This window comes from Rhipicephalus microplus, chromosome 2, assembly GCF_043290135.1.
Source record: "Rhipicephalus microplus isolate Deutch F79 chromosome 2, USDA_Rmic, whole genome shotgun sequence".
Lineage (NCBI taxonomy): Eukaryota > Metazoa > Arthropoda > Arachnida > Ixodida > Ixodidae > Rhipicephalus > Rhipicephalus microplus.
Genome location: NC_134701.1, coordinates 299778240 through 299798157, shown reverse-complemented (window position 1 = coordinate 299798157; position 19918 = coordinate 299778240). Strand labels below are relative to the sequence as shown.

The following is a 19918-nucleotide window of genomic DNA, read 5'->3' as shown; positions in this document are numbered from 1 at the left end:
TCCAGCAATGACTTAAACATACCTGTTGACACCCTCTTCTTAGACTTTGAAAAAGTTTCGGATAAACTTCAGATTACTGGCTACTGCTAAAGCTATCTCATTTAAACAATAGTACATCTGTATTTCATTGCATTGAAGGTTGCTTACCGATCGCCAACAGTTTGTGTATGCTAACTCCATCTCGTCTAGCCATTCCTACGTAATCTCTGGTATGCTGCAAAATACAGTGTTCAGACCATTACTTTTTCTCATAGCAATGACCTTTATGGTGACCCCGCTATTAACTGCAGCGGACGATCACTGCGGGTTCACGCTTAGCGAGCCACAGGGCCGCTACTCCGTTTACTCGCGTGTAGCACAGCGCTCCGCGTGCGCTCAACTGATAAGACGTTTAGCGCGGCGCGGCAATTAGACAGTATTCAAATGTAAAAGTACACAACACTTTATTGCCTCTGGCGGCACCCCGAACAACAGTACAACGTCCGCTCCCGGGACGCGGGTAGCAAAGGCACCCGCACGCGGACGTTCACAATAAGGGGAAAACCGCGAGCACGTCGCAGCTGGCAATGGCGAGCTTTGACACGCCGGTCGGAAAAAGGTCCCTCGCGGCTATGCTGCGCACTCTCACCATGGCCAATGGGCCTGGTCGCGAGTGTTAGGGCAAACCTCGTACGCGTAGGCCTACTGCAAGTGCGGCTCGTTGTGGTACGACCACTTCAAGCACTAGGCACCGCTCTGGGCTTAGCGTACGCTACCGAAGCCAGCACTCAAGTAAACACGCCTGCCGGTGTGCCCAAGGCCACCCCGGGCAGGCTACCGTCCGCGATTCCCATAGGGGATGCGGACGAAGGAAAACACGTGCTTACCTGGCGCCGACCACGGAGGAGAAAGAGCTCCCGCGGCGCGCACGTAACATGTGCCGCACCCACACGTGGCGCCATCTATCGCCACGTGGTGTTAACAGAGCAGGAAAGCAAGAGGGTGTGGCCATGTGGCGAAATGCCCGCGAAAATGGTCGCGGGCGCGCCTCAGATCCCCACATCCTCCTCTCCTTAATTCACCCTATATACCGGTCTGCAAAGGCAGCCGGTCGTCGCCCATGCATGCAAAGGCGTCATGCAATGGGCAACAGCTAGCCTCAGCCTCGCTCTGCAACTGCTGCTGAAGAAAAAAAAACAACACAAGAATACACTCTAGAAATACAATGGCTCCGTGGAAGAGGGGTAACGGGAGTTCATGATGCTCACGCAAGAGCGCGTCCACAGCTCGGAGGGGAAGCGTCACGTAATGTTTGAGTTGGGTGACTTCGTCTCGTCGATGTTGACAACAGCCCTGCGAGTCTGACGAACGCCGCCTCGTTGGAGGTTCGGATGGACCTCGCTGCGACAGCCGGCCCTTCTGCTAAAATCAAGGTCACCAAATCCACTGGCTGCGAGGCGTCCTGTGGCGTCGGTCGAGTCGTGCACAGCGTCTGCGACAGCTGGCCTCGTGCAGGAGCCGTGATAGAAAGGCCAGCAGAGCTTATCAGCGACTGTTGGTAGCAGGGCGCAACCGGACTGCCTAGGACCGCAGGTCTCCGAACACCTCCAGAGTCCAAAGTGGTGTAGGGATCGGTGACTTCTTAAGCTGTCGCCACATGCACACACACACGCACACACACCTTCGATGGTCGGGTCTCTACAAACGCGCACCGCAAAGGAAGCGCAAACTGTCATTTGTCCCTCTCCCCACGCTAAAGCACCAATTCACAATCCCCTCCTCCAGCGAGAAGAAAAAAAAAAGAAAACACGGAAAAAAACATCAAGTAAAAACAAACACTCAAATGACAATCAGCAGCAGTAACTGGGCGGAACAGACTTCTTTGCAAGCACTGGCTGTAAAGAAGTTAGCTAACTGAGACTAGACAGTAAATGAGGGCTTTAGGTTGCGGAAATGAGGCCGCCGTCCGGCGCGAAATCACTAAGGTGACCGCTTCCTCAAATTATACGGGTGTGTGGCCCAAATGCGGTCCGCCACGCCAGGTGTGCGCCGTTGCTTGCGCGAAGAGCCAGTGGGCACTGGCGCAGGCTCGTCAGACCTCGACGCAAAGGCTTTCAGGTCTGCGATGTGAGCACGGCTGAGTTTTCCCGAAAGCGGGTCTTTCAGCAAGTACGCGAGTGGAGTCCAAGCTTTCTCCACTCGGTACGGACCAAGCCACTTTGGAGCGAGCGAAGTTGAGAAACCCTTGCACGCGTCGCTAAGAGCGTGGTTGCGCTTCAGGACGAGGTCACCCACCTTAAATGAAAGGTGGCGACGTTTTCGGTCGTACCGGGCCTTTTGCTCGGCCCTGGCTGATGCCAAACTTTGCCTCGCTCTACTGAGAGCTCGACAAAGCCTGTCCCGAAGTGTGGAAGCGTAAGCAGAACAGTCTGCCGGTTCTTCCTCGTCTCCGAGCTGGCATTGCATGACACTGGTCACCGGATTTGCCAACTCCCTTCCGAAATTAAGGAAGGCGGGAGAGAAACCAGTAGAGCGACTCTCGGAGGTTCGGATTGCAAACGCGAGTTCACTCAAATGGTCTGCCCAGTCCCTTTGACTTTCGGCAAAGGCCGCCAACATCGGTTTGAGCGTACGATTGGTTTGCTCCGTCAAATTGGACTGGGGATGGTATGGCGAAGTGTTGCAGTGATCTATTCCTAGGGAATGGCAGGTATCACCAAACACCCGAGCGGTGAAATACGACGCATTGTCTGTGATCCATCTTTTCGGAAAGCCTTACCGACAAAACACTTCCTGTAGCCTCTCTAGCACCGCCCGCGCTGTCACTTTCCGCAGCGGAAACAGCTCCACCCATTTGGAAAAATGATGAACAACTACCATCAGATGTATGAACCCCTGCTTACTCCTGGAGAACGGCCCCATTAGAGATCGCGAGTGGCTACTTGCCACGGGCGCTCACTGACAGTCGGTTTCATCAAGCCGGGCGGCTTGCCACCCCTTCATTTCACCGTTTGACAGACGTTGCAGGAACGGCAATAGCGAAAAATGTCGTGCTTCACGCCAAGCCAAGTCACAACCTTGCTCAGTTTCGCAAAACTTTAGAGCCACCCAGGTGACCGGCAATGGGCTCGTCATGAGAGGCCCGCAACAGTGCGGCTCTCAAACTTTTGGGCATAACCACCTTAAACGGGTCTATGGACTCGTTGTCAGTGGCTATATACTTCAGCAGGAGCCCGTCATGGTCCAGCAAAATGAATCCGCCGGGGACTCAGCGACACACGCTGTTTCAGCCTTTTAGTCGCGCCCGCCGCAGAACAAGTAGCGTAACGGCGCGCCTCTCAAGACGGTTTAACGGCGCCCGCCACAAAGCAAGCAGCGTATACGGCGCTCCGTCCCTTCGAGACTCGAAACGGATCACTCTGCTGAGCCTTCAGTAGCTCTTCGCTGCCGAAAGCAACTCCCATTCTCCCAAATGGGGGAGTCTGGTATCGCGTCCACTCAGGACCGCAGCAACCGCCGCGTGCACGGCGTCACGGGTTCGCTCTCGGCACGGTGGCCTTCGGAAAGTTCCGCCCGCTCGGCCGCTAAGCAGTGCGCCGCTTACCTGGATAGCAGCCAAGGTCGTCCTCATGGGGACTCCCCCTTTTCGCCACTGTTTCGCCCCCGACGCTTGCCAGTGCTAAGGCACCACGAGCGGCCGTCGCACCGGAAGCCAGGTTCTCGGCAGACAACAGGGGGCTGAGATAGCGCGTCAGCTGCCACGTAGGAGTGTATTCACCACAAAAAGGGGTGACGACACAGGCGAGCGCCAAAGGGCGCCCGTCGATCAAGGCGGTGGCCTCTTTGCGCAACGCGGCATGCCACGGAGCGGACATGTTGCGACGAGCCTGAATCGCGCAGGCGATCTGGCTCGCTAAGACTAACCAAAGCCTTAATGAGCCTTTGATACCGCGTTGGGTACCAAACTGCTAGGTTGCATAGCAGCCAGCGGGCAAAATTCTTCAACGTCAACGGCTGAGGCCGCGGTGCCGATCTGCGCTCCGGAAGCTCCACTAAGAGCCGTTTCGAAGCGCTGTGACATGGAACTGCCATGCATTCCAAAAGGAGCAGTAGTAGTCCAATTTGCCCTTGTGCACTGTTCGGATTGGGCTATGGCCCCGGACCCAAAACACGCTACCTCTCCAGTGGGAGCTGATACGTAGCGCCTCGTGTCATCCCGACTGGGGCTTGTGACAAGTGAGGGTGCGCGATTGTGATGCTCAAGGGGGCACTGGCTCTGTTCTCGAGCAATGCGGTATCTGCTAAAAGCGTCAGCGGACAGGACTCACGCGGAGCAGACATAACCCGGGCAAACGCGGCGAGCCTGATTCGCAAAGGCGGGCCGACTCGGCTAAGACTAATCAAAGGCTTAATGAGCCTTTGATACCGCGTTGGGCGCCAGTATGGTGACCCCGTTATTAACTGCAGCGGACGATCACCGCGGGTTCACGCTTAGCGAGCCACAGGGCCGCTACTTCGTTTACTCGCGTGTAGCGCACCGCTCCGCGCGCGCTCAACTGATAAGGCATTTAGCGCGGCGCGGCAATTAGACAGTGTTCTAATGTAAAAGTACACAATACTTTATTGCCTCTGGCGGCACCCCGAACAACAGTACAACGTCCGCTCCCGGGACGCGGGTAGCAAAGGCACCCGCACGCGGACGTTCACAATAAGGGGAAAACCGCGAGCACGTCGCAGCTGGCAATGGCGAGCTTTGACACGCCGGTCGGGAAAAGGTCCCTCGCGGCTATGCTGCGCACTCTCACGATGGCCAATGGGCCTGGTCGCGAGTGTTAGGGCAAACCTCGTACGCGTAGGCCTACTGCAAGTGCGGCTCATTGTGGTACGACCACTTCAAGCACTAGGCACCGCTCTGGGCTTAGCGTACGCTACCGAAGCCAGCACTCGAGTAAACACGCCTGCCCGGGGTGCCCAAGGCCACCCCGGGCAGGCTACTGTCCGCGATTCCCAAAGGGGACGCGGACGAAGGAAAACACGTGCTTACCTGGCGCCGTCCACGAAGCAAAGAGCGCTCCCTCGGCGCGCGCGTACCGCGTGCCGTGCCCGCACGTGGCGCCATCTATCGCCACGTGGTGTCAACAGAGCAGGAAAGCAAAAGGGTGTGGCCATGTGGCGGAATGCTCGCGAAAATGGTCACGGGCGCGCCTCAGATCCCCACACCTTCCATCAAACATTCCTTCTAGCATTCGCCTATTTGCAGATGAGTGCGTCATATACCGTCCTGTACACCAGAACACAGCGAGCTCAGTGCTTGCTGCCTTGTTGAAAAGTGCGTGGTGCCATCTGTTGCAAGCGCAGCGAAGCAACACCCTCAACTGTCACGCGAGCAGGCTCTCTGCAAACCAAACGCGAAACTTCACAACCCGAGTGTGGCTGTAAGCATGTTTTGCCCTGTTCTTGTGCTGGAATTTTATGCTGATTTCGTGTGAAACGTTGAGCAGACCTTCCTCGACAGTCCTCAATGTCTGCAGCACGTGCATTGCAGAGTGTGAAAGCAACTTCATCAGGTACGTATCATCCGACTGAAAGAAACACGAACAGCGGAAACTGTTAACTGTGGCGTGCCTTGGCTATGACAAGACAGAATTTGTGCTGTAAGGTGGCATCAACGTAGCGCTAGAATCTGGCTTCAACTTGCCCTCATGCTCCGCATGTGTATCAATTGCCAGTCCTGCTGGGCACTCGGAACACAAACACGGTGCAAAAGTGCCAGCCAGAACAAGATTTTAACATGCTACGGTGACTCCAGCTGAAAGTACATGTAGATTCGCCTAGGGGCAGTGAAGGCGTGTCGCAGTTCGACTGAGTCGAAAGCCATGATTTTCGCGCAGTTTACGTCTCTTTGCATCGGGATAGTAGGTCGTTAGATTTGTACTAAACATGCGCGGTGCATGCATTCATGCTGAGTCGCAATACGCATATCCTATTATTGACATTCTGCCTGCGAAAAAGTACAGTAATATTTTTGTGCCGCATACTACAAGCATACCGCACACAAATCGCTGCTGTAAAGTGGAACAGCTGTAGTCACGCTTGAATAAACGCAATGAGTATACTTACTCGTATACTTTACTGTGCTCGTAGTTTTTCTTGTCGATAGCGATCATATTCTAAGGCAGCAGAGCTCAGCATTTTTTGTAGTAGACAGAAATTTGTGCAATCGCAAAACACCGCACCGGCACGATTCCCGTGATGCACTGTGAACTCTACAGGCAGTGCTCAGCAATTTATTCCTTTTGCGCTGGTTGTTGTCACATCAGATGACAGCGCAGTGGTACCCAGATGACATTTTGTAAGCGGCGTGAATATTTATAAGCGAGCGTGCAGCGTGAACAGGCACGTTTTTGCTTTTTAAACTCCCAGAGCCATTGCTTGCCATGCTAGCGAGATGCGCCTTGGCAGTTCCAAACAAATTATGGCTTCTCTGGGAGCGAGGGTATATCGCTGAAAGCGCTTGGGTGTGAGATAGGCGTGCTCTTGTTTACAGCAAGGAGCACAGATATTAATCTTCTACAAAACAACCTTAACCTTATAGTATTGTTGTGTGATAATTGGTTAGTAGAGAGTGCAAGGAAGTTTAACAGCGACGCCAGGTAGTAGGCAGGCAGCCGGTACAGACACAAATGCTCGGGCAGCCCAGCGTCTACAGCTCGTGCACACGCTCGCGCTTCGCACTCAGGGATGGTCCCACTAGTCAGTGCCTTGCGAATTCCCCACTACAATACCCCGGCGACAAAGACAAGACATCCTGGCGACTCAAGGTGACGAGAGTACAGGAGGGTCGTAGCAGGGCTTGAGGCGACTGACGTGGACCGTCTCACGACCAAGGCGATGCTTGTCCGTGGACGGCTTGAGCGGTTCAATCACATAGGTGACAGAAGAAGGGTGCTGTATGACGCGGTAAGGGCCAGTATACTTCAGTGCAAACTTGGGAGTCAGTCCAGGAGAGTGGAAAGGCAGTCGGAGCCACACGAGAGAACCGACGGGGAAAGTGTCCTGAACAAGATCACGGTCGTGGTGATTTTTTTGGAGGGCTTTATTATCGGCTGTGAAGAACCGTGCATGCTGACTACACTCTTCGGCATGTTCGGCCATTTCAGAAACTGGGCTGAACTCTGAGGCATGAGGATTGTATGGCAGAATTGTGTCGAGTGTGCTGCATGGGTCACGACCATATAAAAGAAAAATGGAGAAAAGCCTGTTGTTGATTTAATCGTCGTATTGTAGGCGTACGTCACGAAAGGAAGAACAACGTCCCAATTGGAGTGGTCGGAATCAATATACATAGCAAACATGTCTCCGAGGGTTCTATTGAAACGTTTCGTTAAGCTGTTTGTCTAAGGGTAGTAGGCTGTTGATGTGCGGTGTACCGTATGGCATGAATGTAAGAGCTGCTGCAGAAATTTGGACAAAAATACGCGGCCCCTGTCACTCGGGAGCTCCCATGGTGCACCATGACGAAGAACAAACCGATGCAAATTGAAGATTGCAACGTCACGAGCACCAGCCGAATGTAGCGCTGCTGTTTCGCGTACCTTGTCAGATGGTCGGCAGCCACAATCACCCATCGATTACCACCAGCAGAGCACGGTAGTGGGCCGTAAAGGTCAATCCCAACATGATCAAATAGGTGTGCAGGACGTGGTAAAGGCTGCAGTTGACCGGGTGAATGAGGAAATGTCTTGCGCTGCTGACACAGGGAAGATGAGCGAATGTGTTTGCGTACAAACGTGTACATACCACACCAGTAGTAACGTTGGCGGATCCGTTCATACGTCTTTAGCGCACCAGCGTGTACGTGTTGCGGCTCAGCATGAAAATATTCACAGATATCAGACCGCATATGGCTGGGTATGACTAGCAGCCATTTACGGCCCACCACTTGGTAGTTACGACGGTATAGCAGGCCATCCCGTATGGTGAAATGCGTTGCTTGGCGGCGAAGAGCACGCGGGTAACCGGAAGTTGATGCGTCAGAAAGCATAATCAAGAGCAAGACAATCCAAGGGTCCTACCGCTGTTCGGATGGCATGTCTGTGACGCTGACGGCAGAGAGGGGAAGGTCAAGGGCTGATATTTCCTTATCATCAGATTTCACGGGTGATCGTGAAAGCGCATCTGCGTCCGAGTGCTTTCGCCCCGATCGGTAGACGACGCGTATGTCGAATTCCTGGAGGCGTAGTGCCCAACGTCCGAGGCGACCACATACTCTGTAAAACTTGGTTTGCGTTGCGCGAATACTGCACCAAGACCGACGCCACTTGCATCCGTGTGTACTTCAGTGTGTACATCCGTGTGTACTTTAGTGTGTACCGGGCTTACCGGGATACCGGGTGTACCGTGATACCGGAATCAAAGTGCGCATGCGCAGATACGTACGTCACCCGTACCGCTTGCTTTACGTGCAGTATTTTTCAGATTTCACGTTACCGTGGTAGCGTAGGTGTACGTAGTGTACGCAAACATGGCGGCGCTCTCGGACGCCTGCTTCGAAGTGATTTTGGCGTATTTGTTGAAAGACTCACCTTGTCTGCCGCAAACGACTGTTCAAAGTGGCTTCGCTTGCCTTCATTTAGCTTCGATGACCGAGTATTATGGATAAGTTGGCGTAGTTTTTGAGAGCTTCCCATTTCGAACGCACCTAGGCCTAACTACAAGATCGATGTAAACAAATCGGCAATGTAGATGTTTTGGCGTTTGGTGCGTGGTTCATATTTATTTACATTTATTATCACAAAAGTTAACTTATAACAATGCTTCGCGCGGTGGCATAGGCAAACATTCTCGTTTTCTTTTCATTTTCACTGTTTAACATATTAACTACCTAATAGGTGGCGCCATCATCCCAGCTGAGGCATGTAAACCACGTAAACGCTATTCCGCTAAACTATAAGATGCTGCCCACAACGAACGTTTGCTCCATGGTAACGCCATTCCCTTAACCTAAGCTGTCACGCTAACGCTAAACTATATATGTCTCTCTAGTATGTCTTTAAACATAAAGAAAACTTCAGGTATTTTTTCATTGCAGGCCCCATCACTGGTCAGCAGAATATTCCATTTATGGCTCTGCAGTCAGTCTCATCCGCTGAATGCTACAAATATCTTGGCATCACACTCTTAAGTAACATTTCCGGGTCAGCCCATGTGACTAACATAGTCAATTACACAGATCGCGCTCTGGGTTTTCTGTGTAGACACTTACGACTTGCACCCCCATCAGTTAAATTAATATCATATGTTATGTTTGTTAATCCAAAATAATAATATGCATGCTCTATCTGGGTCGCCATCAATCTAATGTATCCAACATTCCAGAATCAATCCAAAACTGCACTGCAGGCTTTATCTACTCCGAATATTCCTACAGTTTCAGTGTTTCCAAAGCTAAAACCCGGGCTCATCTTTCTGATCTAGATTCACGACGTCGCATATTTTGACTATGTCTTTTTCACAAGTTTTATCATGCTCCCATCGAAATTCCAGCCATCCTGCCAGTACATATCACACCCAGCTGCACAAACTATTCAAGAACATATACCCTCCGCCAGCACAAACTACCACCCATCTTCGATCCTTTTTTGTAACAGCCGCACAGGACTGGAACTGTCTGCCTGCAACTACCGTGCACCACTCCGACCCCATATTCAAGATTGCCCTCGAGTCACTTTTTTTTATAATTAATTCCCATCGCTCATGTAAAATCTCCTGTTGGAGCCTTTGAAGTACTATTAAAAATAAAAATAGATACAATAAAAATTAAGTAATCTTCTTCTGGCTGTGCACTTGCAAATGTGCAATAGCATTTGTCATAATGACACAACTCATCATCATCATCATCAGCTTGACTACGCCCACTGCAGGGCGAAGGCTTTTCCCATGATCTGCCAATTGACCCGGTCCTGTGCTTTTCATTGCCACATTATACCCACAAACTTTTTAATCTCATCGGACCACTTAACTCTCTGTCTTCCCTTTGTGCATTTGCCTTCTCTGGGAGTCCAGTCAGCACCGGTTATTCTGCCTATGGGCTACGTGTCCCGCCCATATCCATTTCTTTTTCTTGATTTCAACTATGATATCCTTAAGCCCGGTTCGTTCCCTGACCCACTCTGCTCTGTTCTCTTCTCTTAACATTACACCTATCATTTTCCTTTCCATCACTCGCTGCGTCGTCCTCAATTCAAGCTGAATCCTCTTTGTAAGCCTCTAGGTTTTTGCTCCGTACGTAAGTACTGGCAAGATGCAACTGTTATATACCTTCCTCTTGAGGGATAGTGGCAATCTACCAGTCATGATTTGAGGCTGCTTGCCAAATGTGCTCCACCCTATTCTTATTCATCTAGTTACTTCAATTTCGTGGTTCGACTCCGCGGTTATTACTTGTCCTAAGTAGACATATTCCTTAACTTCTAGCGTCTCTTCATGTACCACAAAGTGCTGTTTTTTGGCAACACGGTTCCACATTGCTTTGTAGTTTCGTGCATAATAATTTTCACACCTAGATTTTTGCTTTCCTTGTCCAGTTCAGTAATCATGAGCTGTAATTCGTCCCCTAAGTTACTCATCAAGGCAATGTCATCAGCAAACCGCAGATTACTAAGATACTCTCCAATAACTTTTATCCTTTATTATTGGGATTTTTTCGCTTTCTTTATGGAGAACTATGGTGGCTGTGGATCCTCTGTAAATCTCTTCCAGTATGTTTATGTAGGGTTTTTCGATGCCTTGATTCCGTAGTGCCTGCATTACTGCATGTTGATGTCTCGACTGAGTCAAACGCCTTCTCATAATCTATAAAAGCTGTGTATAGGGGTTGGTGTTATTCAGCGCGTTTCTCTATTACCTGATTTATAGTATGAATATGGTGTATTGTGGAGTAGCCGGTACGAAATCCTGCTTGGTCCTTTGGCTGATTGAACTCTAATATTTTCTTAATTCTATTAGCTATTATATTTGTAAATAGCAATTGTAGAGAACAGAGAGTAAGCTGATTGGCCTGTAGATTCTGGTACCCTTCCCATCAAGGGACACTTTGTATATAAGGTGGCTAATTTTTCTAACACAATTTCTCCGCTCTCTTTCTGGAGGTACGTTGTTACTTTATCCTCACCAGTGGCTTTGACTCTTTGCATTCCTTCTAGGGCTTTCCTTACTTCCCTGGTCGTTACTGGTAGGATGTCGAATTCTCTTGAACTATTATAGTTTCTCCCAATACCACCGTGGTTCTTTTGACTTCTGCACAGCTCTCTGTAGAACTCCTCCGCCATCTCGACTATTTATTCATATTGGTTATTATATTGCCTTTCTTGTTCCTGAATGCATACATTCGATTTTCGCCTATGCAAAAGTCTGCCTTCGTAGCTTATAGGCTTCTGCCGCTTTTTACAGCCTGCACAATTCTTTCCATGTTATACCTCCTGATGTCGACAACTTTACGCCTATCGATTAACTTTGAAAGCTCCACTAGCTCTATTTTGTCGGCTGCATTTGAGGCTTTCATCATTTGCCATCTCTTAATAAGATGTTTTGTCTCCTGAGATAGTTTGCCAGTTTCCTGTCTGGTGACTGAACCTCCAACTTCAATTGCACACTCTTTGATGGTACTAGTAATCGATTCTAAAGCAAATCTCAGAATTCCTGTATTTTTCTTCTCACCGCCAGTTCATTAATTGGCTTCTTGCATACCAGTTTTTGTCTTTGCTTTCTTAAACCTAGGTGAATAAGAGCTCTTACCATTCTATGGTCACTGCATCTAATCTTGCTAACTACTTCTACATCCTGTACAATGTCTGAGTGTGCAGACAGAATGAAGTCAACTTCATTTTTAGTTTCCCCATTAGGACTTAGCTACGTCCACTTACGTTTAGCCTGTTTTCTAAAGAAGGTATTCATAATTCATAAATTATTGCGTTCTGTAAACTCTACTATTAATAAATCCCCTCTGGCATTTTTAGAGCCGATGCCATATTCCCCCACTGCATGGTCTGCGGCCTGTTTCTTGCCTACTTTGGCATTAAAGTCGCCCATAAGGATAGTATACAGTGTCTTTAGTTTAATAATAGCTGACTCTACGTCTCCATAAAAGCATTCAACCAAGTGATCACCATGGCTCGATGTAGGCGTATAGGCCTGTACCACCTTCATCTTGTACCTTTTGTTAAACTAAGTTATACTTGCCACCCTTTCACTGATGCTATAATATTCCTCTATCTTGCCAGCGATATTTTTGTGTATGAGAAACCCCACTCCTAGTTCTTTTCTGTCAACTAATCCACGGTAGAATAGGACGTGCCCATTCTCCAGCACTGTATGAGCCTCACATGTCCTCCTAACTTTGGTGAGCCCTATTACATCCCACATAACACCCTGTAATTCCTCGAATAGCACAGCTAGACTATCCTCACTAGATAGCGTCTTAGTGTTGAAAGTAGCCATGTTCAGATTCCAATGGCGGCCTATCCATACCCAGGGGTTTTTAGTACCCTCTGCCGTGTCACAGGTCTGACCGCTGCCTTGAACAGTTGCTTCACAGCTGCTGGGGACTGAGGGCCCAGGGTTAATTGCTGTGTTCATGGGACGTTGCGGCCAGGTACTGCACCAGGGTGGCCCATCCTGCTCTGGTGGGGGAGTGCATTACCAGCAGATGGTCGCCAGTGAGGCCGCACTCCAGACCTCTTTTTTTCTTCTTTTTTCAACTATTCTTTTCTCACGCATATTTAGTTGATATACAACTGGGAATGGTTTGACATCTGTATTTGAACCGAAATTTGTCATGGCATGCTTGGCTGCTGTGCTATCTTGAAGTAGATGGTCTGTCACACTTTATTAGCAATGTAGGAAACCACCGGACTGCCTTTAGGCTCCCAACTTTGCCTGGCTCGTAGCTCGCCTCACATTTTTTTCTGGTCTGGAAATCTAGTTTCCCTATTTTAAAAAAAAGTACCCTGTGCGGTTTCAAACTTCTGTCCTTGCGAGCTTGTACGGGATTAGTGCCTTGAATGATCCTCCTTCTCACACGTTTGTTCTCTCCATACATCTTCCCGTCACGCTCGATATTGACATTGTGGGTTTCAAAGTGTCCGCAACGTCAGAGCTTTACGTATTAGTAACTACATCATTGGTTAGCCTAAACGTAAAATAAAGGAGGGAAGCTAGAGAGAAAATTATTTCTAGCTCTAGAAAGGGGCGAAAAGAAAAAAAAGTTAGTAGAAAGCAATGTCGTGTTCGCATCACTCATCGCAAAGCATCAGCTTGAATTCCCAGACTCTGACAACTATTGGCACCCACTCTCACACACAACGATAAGTTCGCGCAACACATTCAGCTCGCACGTGCTTCTAGGTATTTTCGTATAAGTTTGGGGATCTGATGCTGGTGGGCGCCACTGCTTTAGGATAAATACTTTTAAATTTGCCTGTTTGTTCAGTGCAGTGTACTATTGTATTAGGTGCTGCTGATAATGTAGCTTAGGATTTTAATCAAATAGTAATACAAATAATCTTAGGGTGATTATGCTCGTCAAACAGGTGACACAACTAGTGTGAGTTTTTCAATTGGGACATGGCAAACCTCAGCCCAGCCTGAAAGCTAATTATAGACATTTATGAGGGCGCTGTCCTTCATGTATTTGTGCCCAATGGCGTGGTGGCAAAGAAGGGTGAATATAGTCTCAGTTGCAATTAGGAGTGCTTTCTTATTCTAAATATTGTGACTGTCGTCAGAAGGGTGCACTCACTTTAGAGTATTCAGACGATGGATGGGTTCAGTAGGCATATAGATTTTCTTTTTTTTTGCAATTTGGTTGCATGTGTGTTGCAAGCGATTTTTGGTTTTTAAACATCAAATACTGAAAGGGGTGGTGGTTGTATGCTGCTGCAGGGCCACTGAGCCGCGTGCAGGCCACACCACGCCTGTGCCCTCAAAGCAGCAGCAAGTGGAGCCAAGCATAGACTTTGAGCTGGATATCAAGGTGTTCTTCAACAGTGGCAAGTGCGTGCTGCACACGAGGGACCACGAGGAGGAGGCCACCAAAACGTGAGCAGCTTTGAGCTCTTCCACAAAATATTGCTCAGCTGTTTAAATGGATGCGAATGATAGTTTTGATGATTTTGTATAAATGCATTGAGCCAGTAGAGTAAGTCCTAAGTAGTATTAGCATACCAATTATAGCTGTCTGCGTAAATGGTACAATTTACTACACACCTTGAATCTGTGTATTCCTACAGATCACAGCAACTTTGCCAAATTAGTTTTTAACTGCCTACTTACTTACTACATATTAGGGAAGTGAAATATAACACTGTCCCTCAATTTGATTGAATGTCCAGTCTACATCACTGATGCTTTTTCTAATGTAATTGTGAGCAGATGCTGTTCATAATAATTGAGACACTTCAGCATTTCTTTTGTTTAAGAAGAGCATCAACAGAAAGAGAACTTGCTATTACAATTTGTTTTTTGTTTTTCATGTTTGTGTGCTACCCTTGGCTGTTTTTTATTGTGACCTTTGGGAGGGTGCCATCACCTCTTATGAAGTCGTTTGTGCATTGTGGTGGACGGGCTTATCGGTGAACGGGACATGGGCTCATCATCATCGTTATGGTTAGCTTGGTAGCACCAGCAGTGCCACCCCACGGCAAGACACATAAAACATTGGGGAGTCTCTGTGGTGTTGGGGGGGTCAGGAAGGACATCTGCTGAAGGGGATCCACGAAAGTCGCAAACATGGGTCAGTTCTTGTGTGTTCTTTGTGGTGAAGCAAACGTGGACGACGATGCCTTTGCAGTGTCTTGCCTTCATTGTTATGTTGATTGAATGCGATGGAATATTGTATAAGATTGCTTTATCTTGTCACTAATGATGTATTTGATTCAGCTGACAATGTTGTTACGTGGCAATAATGGTCACATGCAAGCCACAGTACAGCTCGCACACGTCATCAGCTTGTTTCACTTTATCCTGTACGCCATTAAGGATCTATCCAACTATACACTGAAAATGTCTGTGAAAAGGCAGCAAAAGCGCTGACTCGGTGAGTCTATAAGACCACAGTACAAGAAGAGTGGTAGCTTTTGAGCCTTGATACGTGGACGATGTGAAGAGTTAACAAGGTTGACGAGGTTGTGGGATTTTCCAGAACAGTTTCGTTTGTAGCCCATGAAACAAGAAACTAGCTTCTTAGAAAAGTCGGCACATTGCATTGGGGACCAGAGAAGAACGAGAAAACCTGCTGGTGATCATTAGTCGCGATGCCACTCGTCTTAGTCGCGATGCCACTCGTCGCAATGGTTTTGTTCAGAAGCCATTAATCTGTTGCGGGTGCAAGCTGAAAAGAGTGGCCAGCGAGCAATGACAGCACGTGCATATTTGCTGGTTGATGTTGCAGAAGCTGGAAGGAACATATTCAGGGGCAATGTTCGTTTGCGTCCAAACAAAACAAAAAATGGTGAGCATTCAGCTATGTCGTGCCGGGAGGAGTTGTACGTGGATATCACGTATGGCAGTTCAAGGTCCCAGTCACAGTGATCGGTCAACACATTATTCAAAAGCATATCTGTCAGGGTACAGTTTAGTGGAGCTCCATGTAAGCCTGTTCGTATGGGGGCAGTACAAGGTGGTGAGTTTATGCTGGGTGAAGCAAGAACGCAGGATATCGTCAATTACTTGAGCCAAAAAGGTACGGCCTCAGTCTGTCAGTAGTTGACAGGCGGCACCGTGCACTAGAATTAGGTCTCGAAGTGTAAAACCCGCAACGTCCATAGCGCAACTGGTTGGTAAGGCTCGTGTGATTGCACAGTAAGTCGCACAATTGGTAGCAATGGCGACCTACTTATTTTCTAAAGCATATCTGTTGCAATGTTGACTCAAATGCAGCGCCCCCACGTGGCGCTGATAGTTGTGTTGAGCTGTGCAAGCCTGGCACAGTGGGGGAGGGGGGGGGACGTTATGGAAACAATAAAAACAGTTCATTCTGGGCAAAGAGCTCAACATGTTCTTCGCGGGCTTGATGGCCTACTGTTCACGGCAGTCAGTGCCGCCTGACCATCCCTTAATCTAAACATGTAACAATATCCTGTAAAAGGACCAAGAAAGTCCAAACCAACTAATAAAAACAGGTTCCGGGGGGGTGTCTATTGGCTTAAAATAGCTAGCAAGATGTCCAGATGGCTTCGTGCGGCACTGGCAAACTTTGCAGGCATTGACATAACGTCGCATAGAGTGCGCGAGGCCAGGCCAGTAGAAGCAGCGGTGCACATGGTCATACATGCGAGAAACGCCAAAGTGACTAGCTATTAGTGCGTCATGAAGCTTGTGCAGAGGGTGGAGCGCAGGTGCTGGGGTACGTTCAACAGCAGATTGAGACCGGTGGTGACAAATTATGCTGATACAAGGTGCTATCTCTTGAGGCAAACATGCGTACAAAGGGGTCGCGGGGGGGGTGGGAGGATTGCATCCGTTGTAATATTTGGCTTAGGTGCGGATCACTATGCTGCTCATCGCTGAGGCAAAGTAGCTGGGAAAAAGAAAATTTGTGGTTGATGGAGTTAATGCTCGTAAAGTGCCCATCAGCCGCAGGGTTGCTTGACTAGCGATTCGCGTCTTGGTGAAGTCTTCTACTTTCATACGCTACCGTGAGGCATACTGTTGCAGGCAAACTACTCAGCAAGCGAGACAACCTGTAGGATGTTTCAAAGAGGCGAGCCAACAAAGGGCACAATGGAAGCATTGTAAAAGTTCGGCCATATGTAAGTAAGGGTAAAATTTCGCAACTGCCCCCACCAGAGTGAGGCATTCATGCTTCGTGATGAAGAAATGGCACTCCAAGGCGGGCAGCAACGTGCTGGCATAAACGATTACACAATTCTGCCCACATTGTTACTGAGCCAGCACAGCGCCAATTCTCTAACCACCGGCGTCAGTGTGGGCTTCTGTTGGTGCATGCTGAAGGGTCGAAGTGGGCTAGAACAGGGGAAGACGTCAGCAGAGTGTTGAGCTTGGAGAAAGCTAGTGCTTGGGAAGGAACCCAGTTAAAGAGGGTGTCTTGTTTGAGCACATCCATGAGAGGTCTTGCAATTTCGGCGAAGTCTGACAAACCACTGAAAGTAGGAGCACAGCCCCACAAGTCTGCAAACATTTTTGATGGTTGTCGGCATAGGAAAGTGCTTCATGGCTCGAACCTTTTTCGAATCAGGCTGTATGCTGGAAGCATCAACAATATGCCCAAGTATTTTAATGCGGCGGTGCCTGAACCAGCATTTGGACATATTCAGCTGAATTCCAGCAAGACGAAACACGTGAAGAAGAGCTGTGAGCCTCTCAAGGTGAGTTTCGAACATGAGTGAAAACACATTGACATAACATAGACACATAGACCGTTTGAATCCGTGAAGCAGAGAGTCGATCATTCATTCCAATGTGGCGAAAACATTACATAGGATGAAAGGCACGACCTTGGTCTGATAGAGGCCATTAGGTCCTATAAAGATCGTCTTTTCGCGGTCCATGGGGTTCACAGCAATCTGAATACCTGGAATGAAGGTGGATGAAAGAGAAGTTCGCGGCACCATGCAGACAATCAAGGGAATCGTCAATCTGTGGTAGAGGATAGGCGTTTTTCTCATGATGCTATTGAGGTGGCGATAGTTCACTCAAAAGTGCCATGATTCGTCTTTTTATTTAAATATAAACACTTAGGGAGACATCCAGGGACTGTAAAATGGCTCTATAATGTCCTTTGCTAGAATTTTATTGACTTTCTGCTGGATAACACCACGCTCAGACACACACACTTTCTAGGGGTGGCGGTGAACATGGTGGGCATCAAATGTGCGTATGCGATGCTGGCCAATGAACGTCTGCCCCAAAGGTCGATCACCAAAATAGAAAATGTCCTGGTAGGTCCTAAGAACATGCTGAAGGTTGTCAGCGTGTTCAGGTAGAAGGTAAGCAGTGATCATATTTAAAATTTGGTGACTGCCAGGATTTTTTTAGGTGGTGCATGCTGTGTAGAACAGCAGCATTTAGAGTGAAAACTTTGATCCGTGAATCCAGCAGCGAACAGAGGTGAGCTTTGGATATGGCTTGTGGGAGTACTTGACTTGTGAAGCCAAAATTTACAACGGGTAGCCAGGGTATGTTAGCCAGGTTTCTCAGAACCATTTAGGAAACAGCAACACGGTACGTGAGCAGCAAGTCTGGAAGGGGTGCAGCGTAGTATTTGCCATCTGGATCAGCTGGTAGGCATAACATGTCAACATACGTAATAGCTTTTGGAGCTAGATAAATCAAGTTGCTGCAGTTTAATCGGCACGAAGATTGGTACAGGGTGTCAGTGTGTTGTGGCAGTTTAAGACAGAGCACACTGCTAGAGCAATCAGTAAGTGCAGAATTGGCTGCGAAAATCCCAGGTGGTCGAAATTTCCGGAGCCCTACACTACGGCGTCTCTCATAATCTTATGGTGGTTTTGGGACGTTAAACCCCACATATCAATAATGGGCAGCGAGAAAATCCTGTCCAAGTATGAGGTTGTGGGGTTATGTGGCAAGAACAGTGAACAGGACGACAACCTGCAATGGTAAGCGCTGCAATACACATTCCTATCATAGGAACAGTGCCTCCATCAGCAACTTGTGTCACACTGGTCAAGGGTGGCGCAAGGATCTTCATGCGACGACGAAAATCCGCACTCATATTTGAATGTGAGTTCCTGTGTCGATTACAGCTTGGACACGAGTGCCATCAACATGGATTTCAATGGTGTTCCGGTGTAGGCCATGCAGGTCGACCGTGCAGCTATCGCTCCAGAAGCTGTGCAGCCTAGTTTTCCAGTGACATGCGGTGGTTAAACAACAGTGAGGAAGAGAGGCAATCTGTAGAAGAACAAGACAGATGGCTTGAATGGGGGGATTACTGGAACGTGCGGCTATAGTCCTCTGGAGTGGTGAACGCTGAAAATTCAGTGCAGGACATATAACGGTGATTTCTATTGCTGAAGGGACTGTCGCAAGCGGAATATGGGCTAGAAAACATTGAAAGCCACTGGCTGCAACAAAGAGTTTGGCCTGAGAAGACTGCGACAAACAAACAATGTGGCTTGCCCGACACAGCAAAAGCAGATTAACTTATCATATTCTGTTCGCCATTCATATGAGTTTCTGGAACGGGGGAAGGGGTATTATATGATGGCAGCGTGGTGGCTCTACAGAGGCTACAGAGGCATCAATTTTGTTCATGGTGCAAACAGTCAAAACAGACTCATGTTAGTGAATTCCTGGCAGACAATGGCCTAGGTGAAGGAGACAGAGGGTACTTGTGTCTCGGTCAACGTTGGTTTGTTGGCAGCCGGACACACAGCCTCAAGTTCATGTTGGACAATGCATGTCACATCTTCAGGTTTGAACGGCTGACATTGGGTTTCTTAGCAAGACGACGTGGCAATGGTGTTGAGGAGCCAAAGGAACGGTTGTGGAATGCAATGACTCTTTGCTTACTGGAGGCAGTGACACTCCTTAATTTGCGGCATCAATGGTAAACACGACCTATTTGAATGCATCATCGGTGGTACCCTTTAAAGAGTGCTAGATCTTGTCAGCCTCAGATATGTAGTGATCAGTCTTCTGGCACAAGGCTAACACATCTTGGAATAAAGGTCTAGTAAGGCTCGTGGGCATCTGAGTATGTATGGCCTGTTGTTTCCGGGCAGCAAGCTGTCGTTCAAATGGGTTGCCAAAAAGGTCGGGGAGCTGTTGTTTGAACATGTGCCAGCTTGTAACATCATGCTAGTGGGTTTCAAACCAGACACGAGGAGTATTGTCGATGTAGAATATTACATATTTAAATATAACAGTTGGGTCTCAGTCATATTGCTTGCTGATG

At 48.5% G+C, this 19918-nt stretch overlaps 1 protein-coding gene across 5 annotated transcripts in view; it reads left to right on the top strand.

Moving 5' to 3' along the window:
- The window catches only part of tweek (transmembrane protein KIAA1109 homolog tweek), a 1194469-nt gene that overhangs the window by 966652 nt on the left and 207899 nt on the right, over positions 1–19918 (top strand). For all 5 annotated transcript variants that reach the window (XM_075882507.1, XM_075882492.1, XM_075882501.1 and 2 more), the window contains one exon: positions 13921–14076. In XM_075882507.1, the coding sequence (XP_075738622.1) occupies positions 13921–14076 (156 nt within the window). The remainder of the gene's footprint in view (positions 1–13920; positions 14077–19918) is intronic.